At 36.8% G+C, this 19,374-nt stretch overlaps 2 protein-coding genes and 1 long non-coding RNA gene across 4 annotated transcripts in view; 1 reads left to right on the forward strand and 2 right to left on the reverse strand.

The window, feature by feature from the left end:
- LOC145725449 (nephrin-like) overlaps positions 1-19,374 on the forward strand; it is a 378,014-nt gene that overhangs the window by 178,433 nt on the left and 180,207 nt on the right. The window lies entirely within an intron of this gene.
- On the reverse strand, positions 7,081-18,736 carry LOC145725450 (putative cytochrome P450 28d1). The gene is made up of 6 exons (XM_081974216.1): positions 18,451-18,736; positions 18,158-18,395; positions 17,792-18,087; positions 11,829-12,169; positions 7,419-7,685; positions 7,081-7,269 (listed from the first exon to the last, which is right to left on the reverse strand). The coding sequence occupies exons 1-6, from the start codon at positions 18,627-18,629 to the stop codon at positions 7,103-7,105; spliced, it is 1,488 nt and encodes a 495-aa protein (XP_081830342.1). The 5' UTR covers positions 18,630-18,736; the 3' UTR covers positions 7,081-7,102.
- On the reverse strand, positions 8,267-11,822 carry LOC145725455 (uncharacterized). Its single transcript, XR_014177279.1, has 2 exons — positions 10,681-11,822; positions 8,267-10,630 (listed from the first exon to the last, which is right to left on the reverse strand). It is a non-coding gene; the product is annotated as an uncharacterized LOC145725455 (long non-coding RNA).

Genomic DNA, 19,374 nt, shown 5'->3' on the forward strand with positions numbered 1-19,374 from the left:
TTCCAGTTTTTGGTTGAAAATCCTCTTGACTTTTCCATCCTCTGCGAATGCCCGGCCCATTTAGGTCTTTGTAATCTTATTGTTGTTACCAGATCTGCTTCTGCGAAGAGCTGGTGGATCTCGTGGTTGTATCTTATTCTCCACTGTTCGTTTTCTTGGACTGATCCATATATTCTGCGTAAGATCTCGCTTCCATAGCATAAAACTGGGCGTATTATTGTTTTATAAAGTTACAGTTTTGTTTTCCTATGGATATTCCCTGATCTGATTATGGCCGAAATGTGGTAGTATACTTTATTGGCATTACTGATTCTTCCTTGGATCTCCTTCATTTCGTCCCGTTTGCTGGATATGTTATAGCCTAGGTAGGTAAAGTCATTGACCACCTCAAAGTTTTGGTCGCCTATTGTCATGTTCTGGCCTCTCCTCCTATTGCTTCGGGTCTGTAAATACTTTGGTCTTATCTTCATTAACTTTTAGGCCCACATCTTCATTATCCCTTCACTTTAACCAGAAGGCAACAGTGCGAGTACAAAAAACGATGACTAACCGTATAGAAATCAAACGGGGCGTAAATCAGGGATGTGTCCTCTCGACACTTTTATTCAACATCTACTCTGAAGAATTATTCACCAGATCCCGTGTATGCCATTTGGGAGGTATCACAGTAAATGGTAAGACAATTAAAAATTTGCGCTATGCAGACGATACTGTTCTTCTTGCTGGAAATATGCGTAATCTACAAAAACTGCTGAATAGGGTCGTCACTTAGAATGCTCCGCCAGAACACATGTATGTAGATAGATTAGAGAGGGTTTCAAGATATAACTCTGGATCTGGATACAAACATCAACTGCACCTCTGATTATAGTTTCGAAATCAACATCCGTATAGAGAAAGCACGTGCAGCTTTTGTCAAAATGAAGAAAATGCTCTGTAGTCGCAACCTGAGGCTAAAAATAGTAGAAACTTGGACCGTGCTTACCAGAATGAATAAAGAGTTGGACGCGTTGAAGGAGGTGAAGTGAAGAAAGATTACCTATATGGGTCACATAATGCGGGGTTCAAAATATGAGACACTCTACTTGATAATTCAAGAAAAGATCAATTGGAAGGATTGCCACGATGTTAGCAAATCTTCGATAACGAAGAAATTACATGAAGAAAAGTCTTATTTTTAGCTGAACGTTTCGTATCTCGACAGCAGGAAATTTCTCTTCACTCTTATAAAAAATGTGCTTCTGGTCTCTTCTATTCTCATTCGTACTTCTTAAGAGCTATATCATTATTTTCATAAATAGTTGTTTCAAGTTATTTGTATTCTCTTACTCTTTCTTTCATTAGGGTGATTCTTTTTATATCTTGTTTTTAACATAAGTTTAGTGATAGTCCATATTATTCACCAAACAGTGACTATGTCTCTGAGGTCTGTCATTCAAACAGTGCTTCCCTTGTTCCTAAGCCTTTCCGTGGTCCAAATTCTGTATCTCTATTATCTATCAAGCTTCCTGAATAATTTATTATAGGGACTGCTTTTAACCAGATATTCAGTGTCTGTGACATTAGACTTATTGCGTGATAGTCAGAACAATGTTTGGCATTTTTCTTTTTTGGAACAGTTATAAAAGTTGGTAGCAATCATTCATTCGGTATTATTCCTGTTCTATATACTGTGTCTTGATTAATTCTACCAGAATGTGAATCTGGTCCTTCTTTATCAGTTTAAGTATCTTTGCTGACAATTGGTCTGGTCCTGCTGCTTTGTTGTTCTTTAGCACATTTCTTTCATATATCACTTCAATACTGTAAGCCATCGTCTAAAGAATATTCCTGAGTATATCTGGGACACAAGATCAAGCTGGGTAAAGAAAATCGACATCCAAAATCTGAAGAAGAGTAAGCCTCTCCTGGGCGGCTTTTGGCAAATTAGGATTTATACTTAAATCCCTATAAACCTCAAAATTGAACTATTTAAATTTTGTGTATTGTCAGTGCTCGATACAATGGCAATTACCCCCAAAATCCGCTCATAAATTACAAACTACACTAAGAGCAATGGAGAGGGCCGTGCTCGGAATATCCCTGAGGGACAGAGTTCGAAATGATGAAATTCGTAGATGAACTAGGGTAATGAGTGTGATGAAACTCGTGGTAAGAATGAAATGGCAATGAGCCTGCCATGTAGCAGAACAAGACCAACAAAGATGTAGGACCTTGGTTTGGTGCTAGAGAGACCAGGCAAAGCCTGAGCAGACTACAAAAGTGATGGCAAGACGATATCCGGAATATCACGGAAAATGGAGACAGAAGGATGTTGAAATATTTGGAAGAGGCTTACATCCAGGAGTAGATCAACACAGGTTGAAAAAGAAGAAGATAACAAGACGAGTCGTACATTTCTGGTGCCAGCAAGTTCTGTGACTTTTTTATCTCTTCTATACTCCTCAATTTCACATTGTTGTTTATAATAACCTTCATTTGCTTTTCTGATTTTTGTGCTTCACTTTTTCCTTTACAGCTTCTTCTCTTATCTATGAGATTGAGAAGATAGTGTTTTCAGATTTTCATTAATTCTAATTTGCACTACATTCCAGACTTCTTGGTTGTTTATTAAAATACAGTCGATTTGATAGAAGGTATTCTTATTATCTCTTGGTAAAATTGCACTAGTTTATCTCTTCTTTAATTTCTTGTTCCCGTGTATCTCTATACTTTAGTTGAATATTATTAAAACCATATTTTGTGCCAAAACTTTTAGAACATACGTTAGCGTATTGCACACGAAGTAGAAGCTATTTTTGGTACTTTAACTGCCTTACAAGCCTCACTTCGATAAGCTCTCAAACATCTGCTACAAGACCAAAAAGTCACACTTACTACTTCTGGTAAACAATATATATTTACCTGATGCAAATTGTGCAAAAACCATAAGGACAGACCACTGACCAGGCAAAAATTATTAAGGAAAACTTCGCCTGGATATCAAAAAAGCCATTTCACGGCTAAATCGGAAAAGACTGTATCTTTGAGCGAAAAAAGTAATGAAACTCGGGACTTTTATGAGCTTAATGGCGATATAAATTAGTTGAGGTATCCTGCGAATTATAATGAAAAATATTATTACTACATTTTCGAGCAGTTTTCAGGCTTTAATAAACCGCGATCGAATATAATCGTTTCGTAGTTTAGCTTTATCATAGCACTCATAGCAGATATAAAAACGAATTCATAAATATTGTTACGGTTCCCCCTGGGTTTACACAAAGTCAATTTAACTCAAGAAATAAATTTATTTACACTTCAAAACACTCTGTACAATAATTAATTCAGCTACCAAAAACACTACTACATTTCCACAATTATTCTACTATTTAAACTTTACCGCGTTCCCAAATCCACTACTCTCGGCGTCGACACCGCTTCTTTTATATTCGCAAACCACGTTCTAGAATAACCGCAAAAAAGCTTTGCGATTTGCCTCGAATATCAAAGATTCTTCCAGGTGTGGCGCTTCCTAACTGTGGCCTACTTTAACACGCGCCCGGCCAGATATTGCGGCGCATCGGTTTCATCTCGAATCGAGTGCTCGTTCAGAAGTATCGAGCATAGTAGGCCCAAACCGTAACACTGCCCCCCTCTTAAAGCTGATCGTCCCGATCCGCTTCATCTAGTCCCTGGTATTTCTTGAGTCTGTCCAGATGGACAATTTTCATTTTGCCTTTGGGGCTGCGTTGGGCTCTGTACGCGACGTCGTTTAACCTTTTTACCACATTGTAAGGTCCCTCCCAATGTCGTTGCCATCTTTGACTAAATCCTTTGTTCCTCCTGGGTTGAAACATCCACACAGCATCACCTTCCTTATAATTGCCACCAGCTGGTCTGTGGTCCAGTGTCATCTTCATACGGCCGTTGTTTGGTTTCATCTTCTCTCAAGTTCCTGAATTGTGCTGGATCCCTTCTGTAACGAATACTGGTCACACCGTTTACACCATTCCTCAACGTCATTTCTGAAGTTAATCCAGTAAAATCGATCTCTTATTCTAGTCAAAGTCTGGTTTACTCAAAAGTGTCCTCCGCCGCGACTGTCATGTAGTTCTCGCAGCACATTCTCTTTGCAGGACTTAGGCACTATTGTTTGGTTTAGATTACAGCATCTGTTTTGAAGGCGAGAAGGGCTAGTTTTTGGTTGCGAGGGCTAACAAAACGGGAAGCAGGAACACCTGCTGTTATTCACAGAATTGAAGAAAATTTGTTAGAATATTTTCATTTTATTTAATAATTAGGATGATTTTGATGAAGTCGTACAAAAAATAGTGTAAGCATCACGAAGAGTAACAGCTTTACAGTTCTCAGACAAATTTTGAATTTTGTCATCGATCAGTAAAGCTTACCTACTGTTCTTAATACTTAATGTACTAATAATTATTTTTTTACGTTTAAGTAGATGAAATGGTTTGGTCGTTCAAAAAAAAAATGGTTTTTCTTCAAAAGGACATGCTAAATAAGACATCTAAACAAAAAATCAATATCTCTGGAACTATAAAAACTGTCAGGAATAACATATCCAAAATTGACAGTCCTACCGTGTCTTCCTCCTTGGTTTTCACAGGACTGGATTTAAGGAAATGCTAAAGAAGACATCCAAACTAATGAATCAATATCTCTGGAACTTCTGATGTGTGGAATCTTTCGTCGTCGTATGAAACTCTGATCTACCATCCGCAGTAGAGGTGATCAGAATCTACTGCGGATGGTAGATTTAGTTTCATATCTGTCCCCCATAGGGTCATCCCCAGCCCTAATAAAATGGTTGTAGACTAAATTTAATTTTAATATAGTGTTCTTAAGTTTTTAGGATGTAATGTCAGGGTTTGTTTGTTGTTTGGCAAACCGGGGGGGCAGCGCCTCAGAAACGTATCTGTAAGGGCCCGTCACGTCCGGGCTGTTGGTAGCTACGGCAGTCCAGTCGACTTTATGAAGCCAACCAGTCTGCTAGGTCTTAGCTCCTTGATTGCCTTGGGCGTCATTATTGACTGTCCCACGAATGTTATCCGCGAACGAGTGAAGGCTGGACACCACATTAAGATATGTCCTGCCGACTCTTCCTCTTCCAAGCATCTTCGACAAGTAGGATCCTCGGTTATACCCATCAAGTACTGATGCTCTCTCAGCTGGCAGTGGCCAGTCAGTCCGTCCTTAAGTTTTCTCTGCTTAGTTCCAGCAGGTATTTCGTATTTTTGGCTGAGGAGCCACTGATGAGTTCTTATACCTATGGCGGAGTCCCAGCGTTCTTGAAACTGCTGCTAGCTGAAGATTTTAGCGACTGGATCGCCCTGCTATTGGCGATCCCTACAGTCGGTCACTTTCTGAGTGCCCAGTTTTGCCAGTCCACCTTTTCATTTCCCGGAATAGCAGCATGTCCCGGAACCCACACAAGACGTATGTCGTTCTTTTGGGCCAGCTTTTCCAGGGTTGTTTTGGACTCCAGAACCAATTTGGAGCAGCGTGTGTACCCAATGCAAAATGCTTTACTATTTGGCATGTCTCAGCGCAGACACCTGTTCAGGTCAGCCCCTCTCTGCTAGATCCATCCGTGAACCAGTTAGATATATTCCAATATACATACACAGGATACATCGCTAGGTAATAACAACTTTGACAAAGTTTGAGTAGTTCTAGCCTTCTAGGCATATGGTCACGGACCAGTTCAGTGGACCAGTCCCATATACAAGAGTGTCCATACATGTAAACTTATAATTGATCCATAGTGCGCAGCCTATATGCTGCACTTATGGCTTCCATTTTTATGTGAAGGTCCAAAGGCAGGAAATTGGGCAGCACTTCAAGTGCTCTCGTGGGGGCAGTTCTCATGCCTCCCGTTATCGATCAAGTTATCAAACGAAACTTTCCTGATTTTACAGGTTATGTGCTCCCGCCATGATAATTTAGCGTCCAGGTACCCAGGTACTTAATCGACTGTCTGTAGTTTGATCACGCTTTCTGCTGTAGAGCATGAGCTGTGCTTTTGCCGGGTTGACTCTTCACCCGACTAGGTCGCACTAGTTACCTGGTTCTGGTTCCGTTACAGGGAATAACTATGTCGTCTGCATATGTCTGTGCATACAGGCCAGTATTGTTCAGATTCCGCAGTAGTTCGTCCACTACAAGGCTCCACAGCAGACAGCCCCTTGCGGCAACCACCATTGACCGATCTCCGTGCATTTCTGCCTGAATGCTGCGACTGGACAACATGAAACGAATCCACTCTCTGAACGTTGCGTTCAGTCAACGCACGGTAAATGACATTGAAGGGAGTATTGTCAAATGCTCCTTCTCTGTCTAAAAAAGCACCAAGAGATTCTCGCCTTCTGACGAGAGCTCCCTCTATTCTGCGTGTTAGCTGATGCAGAGCGGTTTCCGTTGACTTTCCACTTGAATCTCAGTCAATCGAGAGTCAATAAATTAACCTCAATTATAGTCCAAACCGCCTCAAAACCAGTGGTTTCGTTTATAAATGGCAAGGTTTTAAAAACGACCCAAGATTATTCGTTTTTTAAACAGCCAGACAGCGAAAACAGCCAATAAGAGACAGAATGGATAAACTCTTAAGCTAAATTTAGCGTCATAACGATATCACGTAACACTTTTTTATCTGCATTACTAAACCGTATTATTAGCATCTGGGCCGGACAAAAGAGAACGATCAGGGCAGTGTCGATTTAAAAACAATTTATTTAAGTCGTCGAACGCGAAGGAATTTGACTTTTTTGCACTGGATAAGCGAGAGGCTTAAATTGACTTTTAAAAGAATTCGTTTTATCTTGTTGGAAATGGCAGGAGCTCTTCAAGGCTTCCACAACTTACTTAATTCTTTACGAAGTAGGTTAAGTCTCGTAGCATTGTTTGAAATACAATTTGTCGCAACCGGCTTTCGGGGATAAGCCTTAATTATCCTCCAGCGGAAAAAGACTAATTAGAAAGTTGACGATATTCGAATTCCACGTCTAAGTTTTATAATAAGATTGATTTAAAGATTAGACTAACTAAGCGCAGGTTTGGAGGTATCCAAATAAAAGTCAATTAAACGTAAAATAGTTTATATTCAGCTGATTTCTTTGTACCGTAACCATAGTTCACCGTCAATTTGATTAAAAAACCTAAAACGTTTTAATCTGAGAGGAATTTTTGTTTTCGGACTTAACGATACTTGGTAGTGTTTTATAATTTGTGCCAACCCAACTTTGAGTTCCATAACAGCAAATCTTTGTCCTGTAATAAAAATTGCTGAATTAGTTATACACAAATAATTAGTTAAACCTTAATCGATGCTAATTTTAGTGCTGAAACTCTGAATTGAAGTTAGTACTGAAACTATACAACTACTTCTAGTAACGTAGGTGCTGGTTTTCTATACAAACCTATACAAGCACGAGGTCCAGCACCAAAAGGGAAAAAAGCTGTCTTGCTTATTCCGTCTCTATCCATCATCCGTTCTGGCAGAAACTCGTTGGCCTTTTGAAAGTATTTCTCATCTTTTGATATCGAACCATATGGAATTATAACTCTATCACCGGGATACAGCTTCAGGTGCAGCTTTTTAAATTCGGGACTAGTGGGAGTGTATTCGTACTGTTGAGTGCATATTTTCGTAAAATTATCGAAGATCGGGTGAAGTCGGAATGTTTCTGTAATGAAAGAATATATTTTGAATAATAATAGTAATAGTCTTTTTCTAATTTTGGCATATAAAGTGACACTTTTCAAAACTGATTAGAGTGAAAAAACGTTTTACTTTTCGTAACTAGTTACGAAAAGTATCGCTTTATGTAACTAGTTATGAAAAGTTCATTTCATCACTCCCTGTTTTTATGCATTTCCGTAGAAACATATGGGCGACATCCATCATAACATGTCGTTGTCACAGTTTATACAAGGTGCTATGAAAGTGAATATTTGTGTTAAATCACTTTAAAAGATGGTTTTTGGTCAAAATTAGAAAAAATTATGTATGCAACAGGTTTCGAAAATGTCTTATTGTGTAACTCATTCAAATTGTAGGACCTCGCTGTGCTCGCCCTACAAACATTCATTCGTTACACAAAATCGATCTTTTCGTAACTGGTTACATCAATGAGGAAAAAGAACAAGTATCAGGAGGTAACAATAATACAAATTATAACCCGTTTGTGCATTAAGCGAGGGGGACGGAAGTTGATTGCGCATTCGCCTACTGCGCAGTTGAATTGACGCAAAGTCATTGTCAGTTTGGAGTTTCAAACCCGCAAAAATTTGTTGTTTGTATTTAGTGTTAATTTGTTTTGTTTGTTTGTGGTTCTTTAACAGTTGAGTTTTGCAAATTTAAATTAAGTTGTACAGTGGACAATAATAATAGTGTTTTATAGTGCCAACCGAAAGTTGACGGCCGCCATATTACTCCCCCTCTCCCCCTTGTTTCTGTCACCCCCTTTGTTTGCTATTGCTCCTTCCTGCTATATTTTTTTTTTCATTGGGTTACATAAATAGCTATTATTGTTCACTATGAACAAGTGTCAGAGTTTAATCAATGGTTCCACTTAACCACTTGTTCCTAAATTAAGCTAAATACATAACTTTTCCTAATATTTAGAGTCCTAATATAAACATGACATTGAGACAACACAATGAGAATAATAATTATTTACTGCTTCACAAGCAGTTGAAATACTGCTACCTAAACGTAATAGATGAGCACCAGTTCTGTAAAACACACCCTCTAAAGTAGAGTGACAGGAACCCGCATATGGTTTCCCATATCTTCCCATCTTCGAAACAGAGACTGCATCCATTCATTCGCCAACTCCCTGGTGAACAAACTCTATCTCTTCTCCAGCAGGTGAAATAGCACCAATAATTATAATTTTTGAATTGTTCAGAAAACAACTAAACTTATAAGTTAAATTTTGTCTCATCCATCCTAACAATTTGTTTGCCTTCCTGAATAAATCAGTTTAGTTGCCGAATTATTCTACCCTTCTTCCCTTGTGTTTTACTGTAAATGACGTCTCTTCCAAATAATTGGCTATAGTGGATATGGACACTTCTTTTTTCTGAAGCTTCTTGAAAGTTATATCACTCTTCAGCTCATGATATGATAAGTAAAATTTCCTCTTCCTGTAGAAGCTTCTCCTCTGACCAATCTCACTCAATGAAAAATGATTTCATATACTAATTTTACGTTTTTTGTCTTGATTACTGTGTTGTTTGTACTTCTTCCTCGCAAGATTTTCACTCCCTGTTAATAAAGCACGACATAGCGGACATTGGACTAAATGATTCATAGCGTGACATTTCTGGTAAAGTCGGTTTCGACAGGGAAACATTTCAAATTACATACAACAATTATTAGTGAATGCCGGACCATTGAAACCCGACAAATGGCACAATTGTCTTTAAATTCCATTTAGGAAGTACGTACAGAACATAATATGACTTAACTTTGACAATAGGTATCAAACATTGTCTAGTATTTGACTTTTCATAGTGCACCTATCAAATACCTGTATGAATGTGAACATATTCAATTTAACTTAACATATCAGAAAGCACATATTTCAATAGTTGGCGCTAACTAAGTGGGTTTTCGGATAACCCGAATTTTATTCTTGTATACAATTTTATTGTATAATAGAATAGACAGGCATCTTACTTTTACCAAAATTACACTTTAGAAAACTGATATACACTTAATATACTTTGTGAATCACTATTCTCTTCTGCAGCCCTTTTGCATCCACTCCTAGACATAGGCCTCCCCTTGCTGCTTCCATTCGGATCGATTTACCATCTGGTGCGGATTTCTTCCCGCTATTTCTTTTAAATCGTCGATCCATCGTTTCTGTGGACGACCAGCACTTCCTTTATGTTGCCTTGGACGCCACTGTACTAAACGTCTTTGTGTTGTTGTGTTTACTCAATTCGCGCTTTTCTGTGAGAGTCATTGTTTCCATTCCATAAGTAAAGACTGGCAAAACACATATGTTGAAAACCTTCTTTTTTAGGTTGATAGGAAGTGTTGGATTTCTTAATGTTGTTCCCAATTTTCCTACAGCAGCCCATGTTAGTCGAATATGGTCTGCCAACATTTCGATAAGTTCTTCCTTTGTACTGCTGATTAAAACTATGTCGTCGGCGAAGCGTAAATGGCTCAGATATCTACCATCCACACGCAGGTCCTTTTTGTCCCAATCTAGTCTTCTGAATACGTCCTCCAATGCAAGGGTAAATAACTTACGGGATATTGTGTCTCCTTGTCGATTTTCATGGATTCCATGGTGGATGTGCCTCCCAGTTTTATCATTTCACTAGTGATTTTATCTTCATCAGAAGCTCGACCATTTTTTAGTTGGCTTACGGCTTTCTCAATTTCGGTGGAGTTTATGTCAGGGATTTCTTCTGAGCCGACGTTCATGATCTTACGTTGAGTATTAGCGTTCTCTGGTTACGGTGCAATTGATGAATATAGGTCTTTATAATATTCTTCGATTATATTTACTATCTCGTCTTTTTTTAGAGATATGTTCTTTGTTTATTGGGTCTTCTGTCTCACACAAAAAAGGTTTGTTGGGAAAATGGAATTTCGCACTATTTTCAACTAAGTTGAAAATAACATTAACCTAGTCGTCCCAACACAGGACCACTGACTTAGGCTCGGTCTTGTTACCTAAAAACGCTGACGTTTCGGTGGAAAATCTACCACCGTCTTCAGAGAATCTAAAAAAGAAAGAACACAACGGCAGAACACAGAAAACAACAACTTAATAAATATTAAACCTGATAATGTTCAATTTGGAATTCTGAGAAGGGTTTTGTCAATAAAAATTGACATAAATTTTGACTTTTGTCATTCCAATAGGAAAGGTTATCTATTGTTGTAGTGAAAGGTGGGTTTTATAATGAAAACAAAATTACAAGAAATTTCAGTTTCGTTTGATATGACCAAGTGTTATCTCCTCCTCTAGAATATTTAACCAAGTTTGGTCAATATTAATAGAGGATGTAGCAACACAGGAGTCGTGGTTTAATCTAATATATGCACTTTCTTTTATTTTACGTCTTTTTGAAAAAGTTTCTTTGACATTCATTCCATTTGACTCTATGATCATTATCAAACGCGTGTTGGCATATATTAGATTTGTGAAAGTCTCCAGTTCTTAAATAATTTTGGTGTTCTTTAATACGTTTTTTTAAAGGTCTGGAGGTTTCACCAATATAAAATTGATTGCATTCGCAAGGAATTTTATATATCACGTTTCTTGTAGATTCATTTTCATTGTGAGGTTTTGTTTTTGTTAACTGTGATCTTAATGTGTTTTGAGTTCTAAATATTGTTCTGATGTTATATTTTTTAGCTATTCGTTTGATTTTGTTAGAAATACCTGGAATGTAAGGAATAAAAAGGTTAGTAAAAGGATTTTGATTTCCAGATTGTTTTGGATGTTCTAAATCCCTAAAACATTTATTAATAAATGTTTCAGGATAGTCATTTTCTTTTAGAACATTTTTAATGAATAATTTTTCTTTATTAAATTGTTCATTATTGCAAATAATTTTGGCTCTATCAAATAAACTTTTTACAATACCTTTTTTTACCATTATTGGATGATTGGATTTTTTTATTTTTTTTTTATTTTTAATTACAATTAACTATTGTAAATTATACTTGACTTTATTTTTGAATTACAGTTAATGGTTTCTGAATTAAAGTTAGTAAAAAACACCTAATTTTTAAATAAATTTGTGCCAAACGACGCGACCTTTTTACAAACATCCTGATTCTCTGGAAAACTTACCATAAATACACGCTTCTGTCCAATGCAATTCGGACAATGTTTCCAGACTAATTTCACGACCAACACGTCGCAGTTCCTCTCGAATTTTTGCTTGATATTGCGGTTTCAGTGCCAAATTTAGCAAAACATACGCCAAAACCATCGACGCCGATTCGTAACCGTCAAACAAAAACGCCACCCCATACGCCGTTATGTCCGTACAACTTAAATGTTTTTCCTTGCTGACCTCAATGAGAAACTGCAGAAAATCATTGTACTCCATCTGGGGGTTCTGTAGTCGGTAATTTATAACATCCGACACTATTTGCACCAGCTGGTCTTCGACATCCTTGGGCACGAGCCTGGAACATAATAAATATCCGCATTCAAAGTGGGATCAAAGTGGGGGTAGTCTCGTGGGAAATTCCTGTTTTATAAAATTTGCAGTCGCGGGGCAAATATAATTTTAAAATGAAAATACTTAGAGTTAGTTGAATTTTGACAAGCAAATATTGAAAAATGGGTGAATGGGTTTGAGTTAACAAAAAGTCAAGAACTTTAGAGCTCGGACTGCTTTTAAGGCGTCACTTTTCGATTAGGTTAGGTCAAGTTTCTTTCAGTATATTCTTAGATTTTTCTGGACATGGCAAACTGTACTTGACATGCTTTTAAACTTCCGGATCCGGAATTAGGAGTTTTCAGTGTACAAGAATGTACTTGAACATGAAGAAATAGTCAACAAAAATTTATATTTATTAATCCCTAAATGTTAAAAGGGGGGGGGGGTGCTCAACTAGTTTCGGGTACATTGGCACCCATCATCAGGAGCTCAAAAACTACCAAAGATCGCTCAAATTAGCCTTAACATACCTCAAAACCCTAAGAGGGTGGTGGCTATCTTTCTAGATAGATTCTTTCTGTGTGACGATACAGCAACTTCAACATCTACTGAGAATGAATCAAGCCATCAGAGAAAAGTACGGTTTAAATCTCAAAGTTTCAAAAATCAAATGGATGGTTATCAGTAAACGACAATAACAAGCATAACAGCGGATACTTAACAACAAACGAAAGTAGCACAGTCGGTCATAGAGCGATAGAGTGGCTCCATTAAAATTACAAACAACTCAGAGATTTAAATATAATTGAACTTTATGCTCCAACAAGTGACAAACTAGATCAGGAAATCGAAGTGACCTCAATAAAATATTTGGGAGCTAACATATCAATAGCTAGAGCGACCCGAAAAGAAATTGTAAAAAAAAAAGAAATAGAATAGAAGAATAAGAAAAATAAGAGATATAGAAGAATAAGTAAAATAAAAGAAAAATCTTCATGAGTATGAAGTCATTTTTTAGAAGACTAGACCTTCATTTGGAATTCAGAACTCGAATGATCAGATGCTACGTCTTCTCTGTCCTACTCTATGGATGTGAAAGCTGGACACTAATCTACAGACCGAAATAAGAATAGAATCCTTTGTAATGTATGTGTGTAGACGGATGCTTCGAATCTCATGGGTACAAAAGATCACCAACGATGAAGTACTCCAGCGCATGCACAAACAAAAAGAACTACTGAACACCATCAAGGAAAGAAAAATGCAATACCTAGGTCATGTGATGAGAGGTGATAAATACGAAATATTACGGTTCATAATGGAGGGCAAAGGGGAAAAGATCAGTAGGAAGACGCCAGAAGTCATGGCTAACAGTTTACAAATCTACAATTGCCATTTGGATCGCCAACCTTCGGCAGGAGAGGGCGTGATAAGAAGAAAAAGAACAAGTAAACTGTCAATGGGACCAATCTAAAGAAATAAACATCGATATCAGTGTTTAACAACATGAAGTCATTACTTATTAGCAAGGATATATCTTTGAAGACAAAAATCAAATTAGCTATGTGCTACATATTTTCAATTTTTGTATTTGGGGTAGAAGCATGGGCAATAAGAGACCGAATGATGAAGAAACTGGAAGACTTTAAAATGTGGGTATACGTAATGCACACATAATGCAAAGGAAATAAAAAGAAGTCGTGATAAAGATACTTTCAGTAGCCACAGCCCCAAAATCTGGTACGTTACATTTATAACCTTGTTCGAAGTCTCTACCTAACTTACTTTGCAGCTAAGTTCTTGAAGAAAACACTGATTTTGCTGGCAAATATTTAATGAGGACGACCGAATCACCTATCTCAAGCCTCTTCATAACACTTGAAACGATTTAAAGTGATGGAAACAGTGGACGATGAAGGGCTGCTAGAGATAAGTTTCCTTGCTGTACAGGTTGCTGCATTTTCCATGGTTGTACGGGGTACAGAGAAAACGGTAATAGATAGAAAAAAAGTAGCATACGTGTTCTGATCTCTTTTTCTGAGCTGAGATGACTGCCGAAAAGTGGGCGGCGCAAACTTCTTTTGTTTCAAAGATACGGGGGGTTTTCGAAAATTGGTAAGTTTTGAACCTCTTCTGTATTTCAGTTGCTCTTAAAGTTATCAAAAAAGGGAGAACGGTTCCCGGTAGAAGTTTTCATGTAGAATCCAATGGCGTAGTCAGTTTTTTTCTATTCCGTTTAGTTTCTGACATATGACAGTAAGTTACATTTTTTTAAATGGAACATCCTATATATTTTTACGTCATTTAATTCTGTTAATTTTTACCTTTTCAACGGTTATTACAACATATAAGTTTGTGGAAGTTAATCCTGTTATTTTGAAAAAAGACCTTTGCTAAGCTAAGAAAAAGCCAATATCTAAAATACCAAACAAAATCGGAAATCATATAAACTAACACATCAGGAAATTAAATATTTCTAATAAATCTTATTAAAAATCTAAGTTACAAACAGTTTTACCGTCACTTTAATAAGAAAAGTGGCCATTTCTATTTTCTACTATTTTTAAGGTAGAAGTTGAAAAAACTGTTTATAAACGACATGTAACATGTTAATATGAACATAGCCAAATTTTGTTTCAACTGTGGGTATTTTTATAAATATTATTTAGCACTTTTTTGTTGAGGAAACGCCTTTTTTCTAATCACCAAGATTAACGTTTACCAACATATGTTTTAATACACCGTTGAAAAAGTAAAAATCTACAGAATTAAATGAACTTAAAATATATAGGGTGTTTCATTTAAAAAAATATAACTTAGTGTCATATGTCAGAAACTAAACGTAATAAAAAAAAACTGACTAAGCCATTGTATTCTACGTCAAAACTTCTACCGGAAACCGTTTTTCCTTTTTTGATAACTTTAATAGCAAATGAAATACAGAGGAGGTATCTTTGAAACAAATGAAGTTTGCGCAGCCCACTTTTCGCCAGTCATCTCAGCTCAGAAAAAGAGATCAGAACACGTATGCTACTTTTTTTCTATCTATTACCGTTTTCTCTGTACCCCGTAAAACCATGACGATATAACCCAACTTACCTCAGTCAATAATTTCGGAGCTACAGAGAGTCAAAAGTTCAATTTGGTTTTCGTTTTACCCAAAATATTTATTTTAATTTTCGGACGGTCGGAGACTCCGCCTTATAACACCATGATGTAGTCGACCCGAATTCTGCAACCCGCACCGGGTTCGTAAATTAATTGAATAGCAAACTATTTCCTAAATTATAATAAATCGCGAGTGCCAAACCATCCAGAAAACTGCCCTCATCATTGTTTAACAAATGTAAGTATAATCTATTTAATTATTGTAGTAATTTGTGCACTAAAAAGGTATTGCTTAAAGTGTTACTTTTGGGAATTATGTTTGAAGGTTTTATTCCGATTCAAATAGTTGATAAACCAACCACTTTGTCATTTAGTTTTAACTGCTATTTAGTTATTAAATTATAGGTGTCTACCAAGTAGTTGGATTCTACGAAGGCGTAGAAAGGCCACAGACGTTATTTTTCTTAAATTTCGACTTCAAACTCGCAAATTAACTAAATTCCGACTTCAAACTCGGAAAATTAACTAAATTCCGACTTTGAACTCGGAAATTAGTTAAATTTCGACTTCAAACTCGGAAATTAACTAAATTCCGACTTCAAACTCGGAAATTAACTAAATTCCGACTTCAAACTCTGAATTTAGTTAAATTCCGACTTTGAACTCGGAATTTAGTTAAATTCCGACATCGAACTCAGAATTTACATTGTCACATTGCAAAAGCTCTTCAAACCAAATTAGACAACATTTTTCAGTTTGGCAACATTGCAAACATTCTTCGAAGCAAATTAGTAAAATTTGTTAACTTTGGCAACATTCCTAACACACTTCAAAGAAATTAGTCGGACTTGTCAGTTTGGTTCGAGATCTCGCTCGTTTCACACGTAAAAAACTCTCACGCTCCTCTTTGTAAAATCTCGCTCCTTTTCATAATTCTTCCAAATTTTTTGTTTTTTCTACCTAGTTTTCTACTTTGAGCTATCAGGAAAAGAAAAATTCTATTAAAGTCTCAGTCAAAACAAAATTTGTGTTTTTGTCTAGCTCACCGTGTTTCAGACTAATCGACCGTATGACGTAAATTAAAAATTGAAGAAAAGAAGATCATAAAATTTGCTATTTATCTTAACCTCAAATCGAAAAAATAGCTTCAACGTCAAAGTCATCAAAGTAACCATAACCGATAACCAAAAAACCAAATTCAAATTCAAAGTATCCAGTAATTAAGTAGTTATCCTTAACATTTTAACTTACGAGCAGTCCAGCAAAGAGCAAACTATTGGCGATATTGGCGTTTGATGATAAGAAATACGCCCTCTGGTGGTCAAGTTTGAAAAAAATTTTGGGCATCCTAGATTTTTTTCAAAATTGACCATCAGATGGCGTATCGAAACGCCAATTTATCACTGCTGACGCTGACACGCTGTCAGAAGTGTCAGAACAGAACAAACAGAAGAACTGAAGACAGTGGGACAGTATTGTATGAATTAGTTGAATCATCAATTCATGATCTTATCCTTAAAATTTATTTAATTACAACTCTGATTACTGTATAAATATTTTTTAAATTGTTTCAACTTAAATTCGCAAAATTTGACCGATTTATTCTAAAAAAAAATCTCGCTCACTATTTTAAAATCTCGCTCGTTTTCAACAGGAAAACTCGCTCGAAAATATATCAGCTTGTGGCAACACTGAGTCTTCGAACCAAAATTGTAGAATTTGTTAGTTTGATAACATTGCAAGGATACTTTTGAACCAAATTACCAAATTTTGTCAGTTAGGCAACATTTCAAACAGTCTTCGATCTAAATTAGGAGAGTTTGTTAATTTGGCAACATTGCAAGCAAACACACTTTAAAGAAATTAGTTGAACTTGTCAGTTTGGACAGATTGGAAACACTCTTCAAACCAAAATTGTAGAATTTGTCAGTTTGATAACATTGCATATACTCTTCAAACCAAATTAGTAAAATTAGTCAGTATGACAACATTGCAAACACTCTTTGATCTTAATTAGTAGATCTAAAATAGTAGAATTTGTCAGTTTGACAAACATTGCAACTAAATTGCGAGTTTGAAATCTAAATTTAACTAATTTCCGAGTTCAAAGTCGGAATTTAGTTAATTTCCGAGTTCGAAGTCGGAATTTAGTTAATTTCCGAGTTCGAAGTCGGAATTTAAGAAATATAACCTTTGTGGCCTTTCTACGCCTTCGTAGGATTCTGCCTCTGAAACAAGATCCCGGTAAAGGCGATTATCAAAGTAATAAACGCACGTCTCGTTTAACTTGTTGGGCCAAAAGGGCTTTACAATTTAAACGTGACAGTATCTCTGAAATCATTGACTTTTGGACTGAGGTAAGTTGGGTTATATGTAAGCCTCGAGAATTTGTGACACTCTGTACAGCATACAACATGTCCTGTCAAGGTGTGTATAGTACAAAACGCAGTATTTTGAGACAATTTGAGAGTCAAATCAGTGTTTAAATTAACCCATTGTAAAACCAAAAAATTTCAAAATAGCAAAACATACTTACTTGATTTTAAAAAATCCTCCAATAATGGGTAATACTGCGTTCAATTGAAACAAAAATGCACTCTCCGAACCAGTTGCCAAACATCGATTGGCCAACTCCATAAATTTGGAGCTGTTCTGATAGTGCTCAAATGACTTGCTATCGAACCCAAAGGCAACCGTGGCCACGTTATCGAGAGTGTATCGCTTCGTTAAATCTTTTGTCTCTATCCCATCGGCGGATGCATCAGGATGATTGGCTATAAAGTTTACCAGCTTTTCGCTTACACCGTGTATCAACGGGAAGAGATGCCTCATCTGAAGTGACATAATGCTTTAGCTAAATAGCGATGTTCACTTTAATTAGGTCGTGTTAATTAATTAGTACCTTGCCACCTGTAAAACCTGGCGTCAGCATGTGTCTGATGTCTTTCCATTCTTGATCCCTGAGGGTAAAAAGATTCAGTCCCATTAAGGGATCGTATCTCTTGTCGACAAAAAGTTCATTATTGTAAAAAGCTTTATGGTCTTTCACCAGGATGTTGTTTATCAACTCGAGATCCCGTATCAGTAAACACGGCGTTAGAGCACGGAAAATTCCTACAACGGGATAGTCATCGTATTTTCTGTAATGGTGTCCGTTTTACCGTCTCTGATTGTAATTTACGATCTATGACGTACCTGTATATGTCTGTTATGACTTGACCGATTGTTTTCCTCCCGAACATGTGTTCGGCAATATTACCGACAACAGGCCATGGTTTAGGACCGGGAACGCCACGATTTACCCAATAATACGACCTAATTTTGTGCACTAACACGATCAACACAATAAACGTCGCAAATAATACAGAAAACATGTTAAACAGGTGACATGAAGGATATTACAAGCTGCTAGCTTGTACAGAAACCGTTGCATAGAGAACGAAGATAACGAGCAGTGGCCTTTACCCTTAAGATTAATATTTTCAACTATTTTTTTATGTTTTCAGTGATAAGTTGTTTTGTGTTGTGCTACTCTCATTAACACACTAATATTATTGCTTATTTAATGAATCACAAATTTAGTCAAAACATTAGTGTCTGATAATAAATTTAGATTTATACAGGGTGACGCAATAGTGCGGCAAAGTCTTATATTGTACCGGGTGACCCAGTAAGACTGTTCCTCGGCCATATCGTGGAAACCGTTCGTCGTATGACTTTAGGGTAAATATGGTAGTTATTTATGCAACAAGCGCAAAAAGTACAGCTTTTTTGCACCCAAATAAAAGTTGTTAACAACACGTAATTGTTGTAAGGAGTACTTAGCTGTCACGCAAACATGTCAAATTTTGACAGCTCGAACTTTAAAAATGGCAGAAGCCTCGAAAAACTGTCAAAACTTTGTGAAAATTAGTTTAGCCTCTTAAGAGTGCCAGAACCTTCTGGAAATGTGTTTAGCAGTTTTTTAGTTTTTAAAAATGTTAGAAACCTCTAAAATTTAATATAAAACTGCTCGAAGCCTCTGAACAGGTTTTTAGCCTCTTAACAGCGACAGAACCCTCTGAACACCCACTTGAAAGTGCCAAAAGTCTGTGAAGTCTGGCAATTCAAAATGGCTGT

Source organism: Ips typographus, linkage group LG2 (assembly GCF_016097725.1).
Source record: "Ips typographus isolate SLU linkage group LG2, UJ_Ityp_2.0, whole genome shotgun sequence".
NCBI classification, from domain to species: Eukaryota; Metazoa; Arthropoda; class Insecta; order Coleoptera; family Curculionidae; genus Ips; species Ips typographus.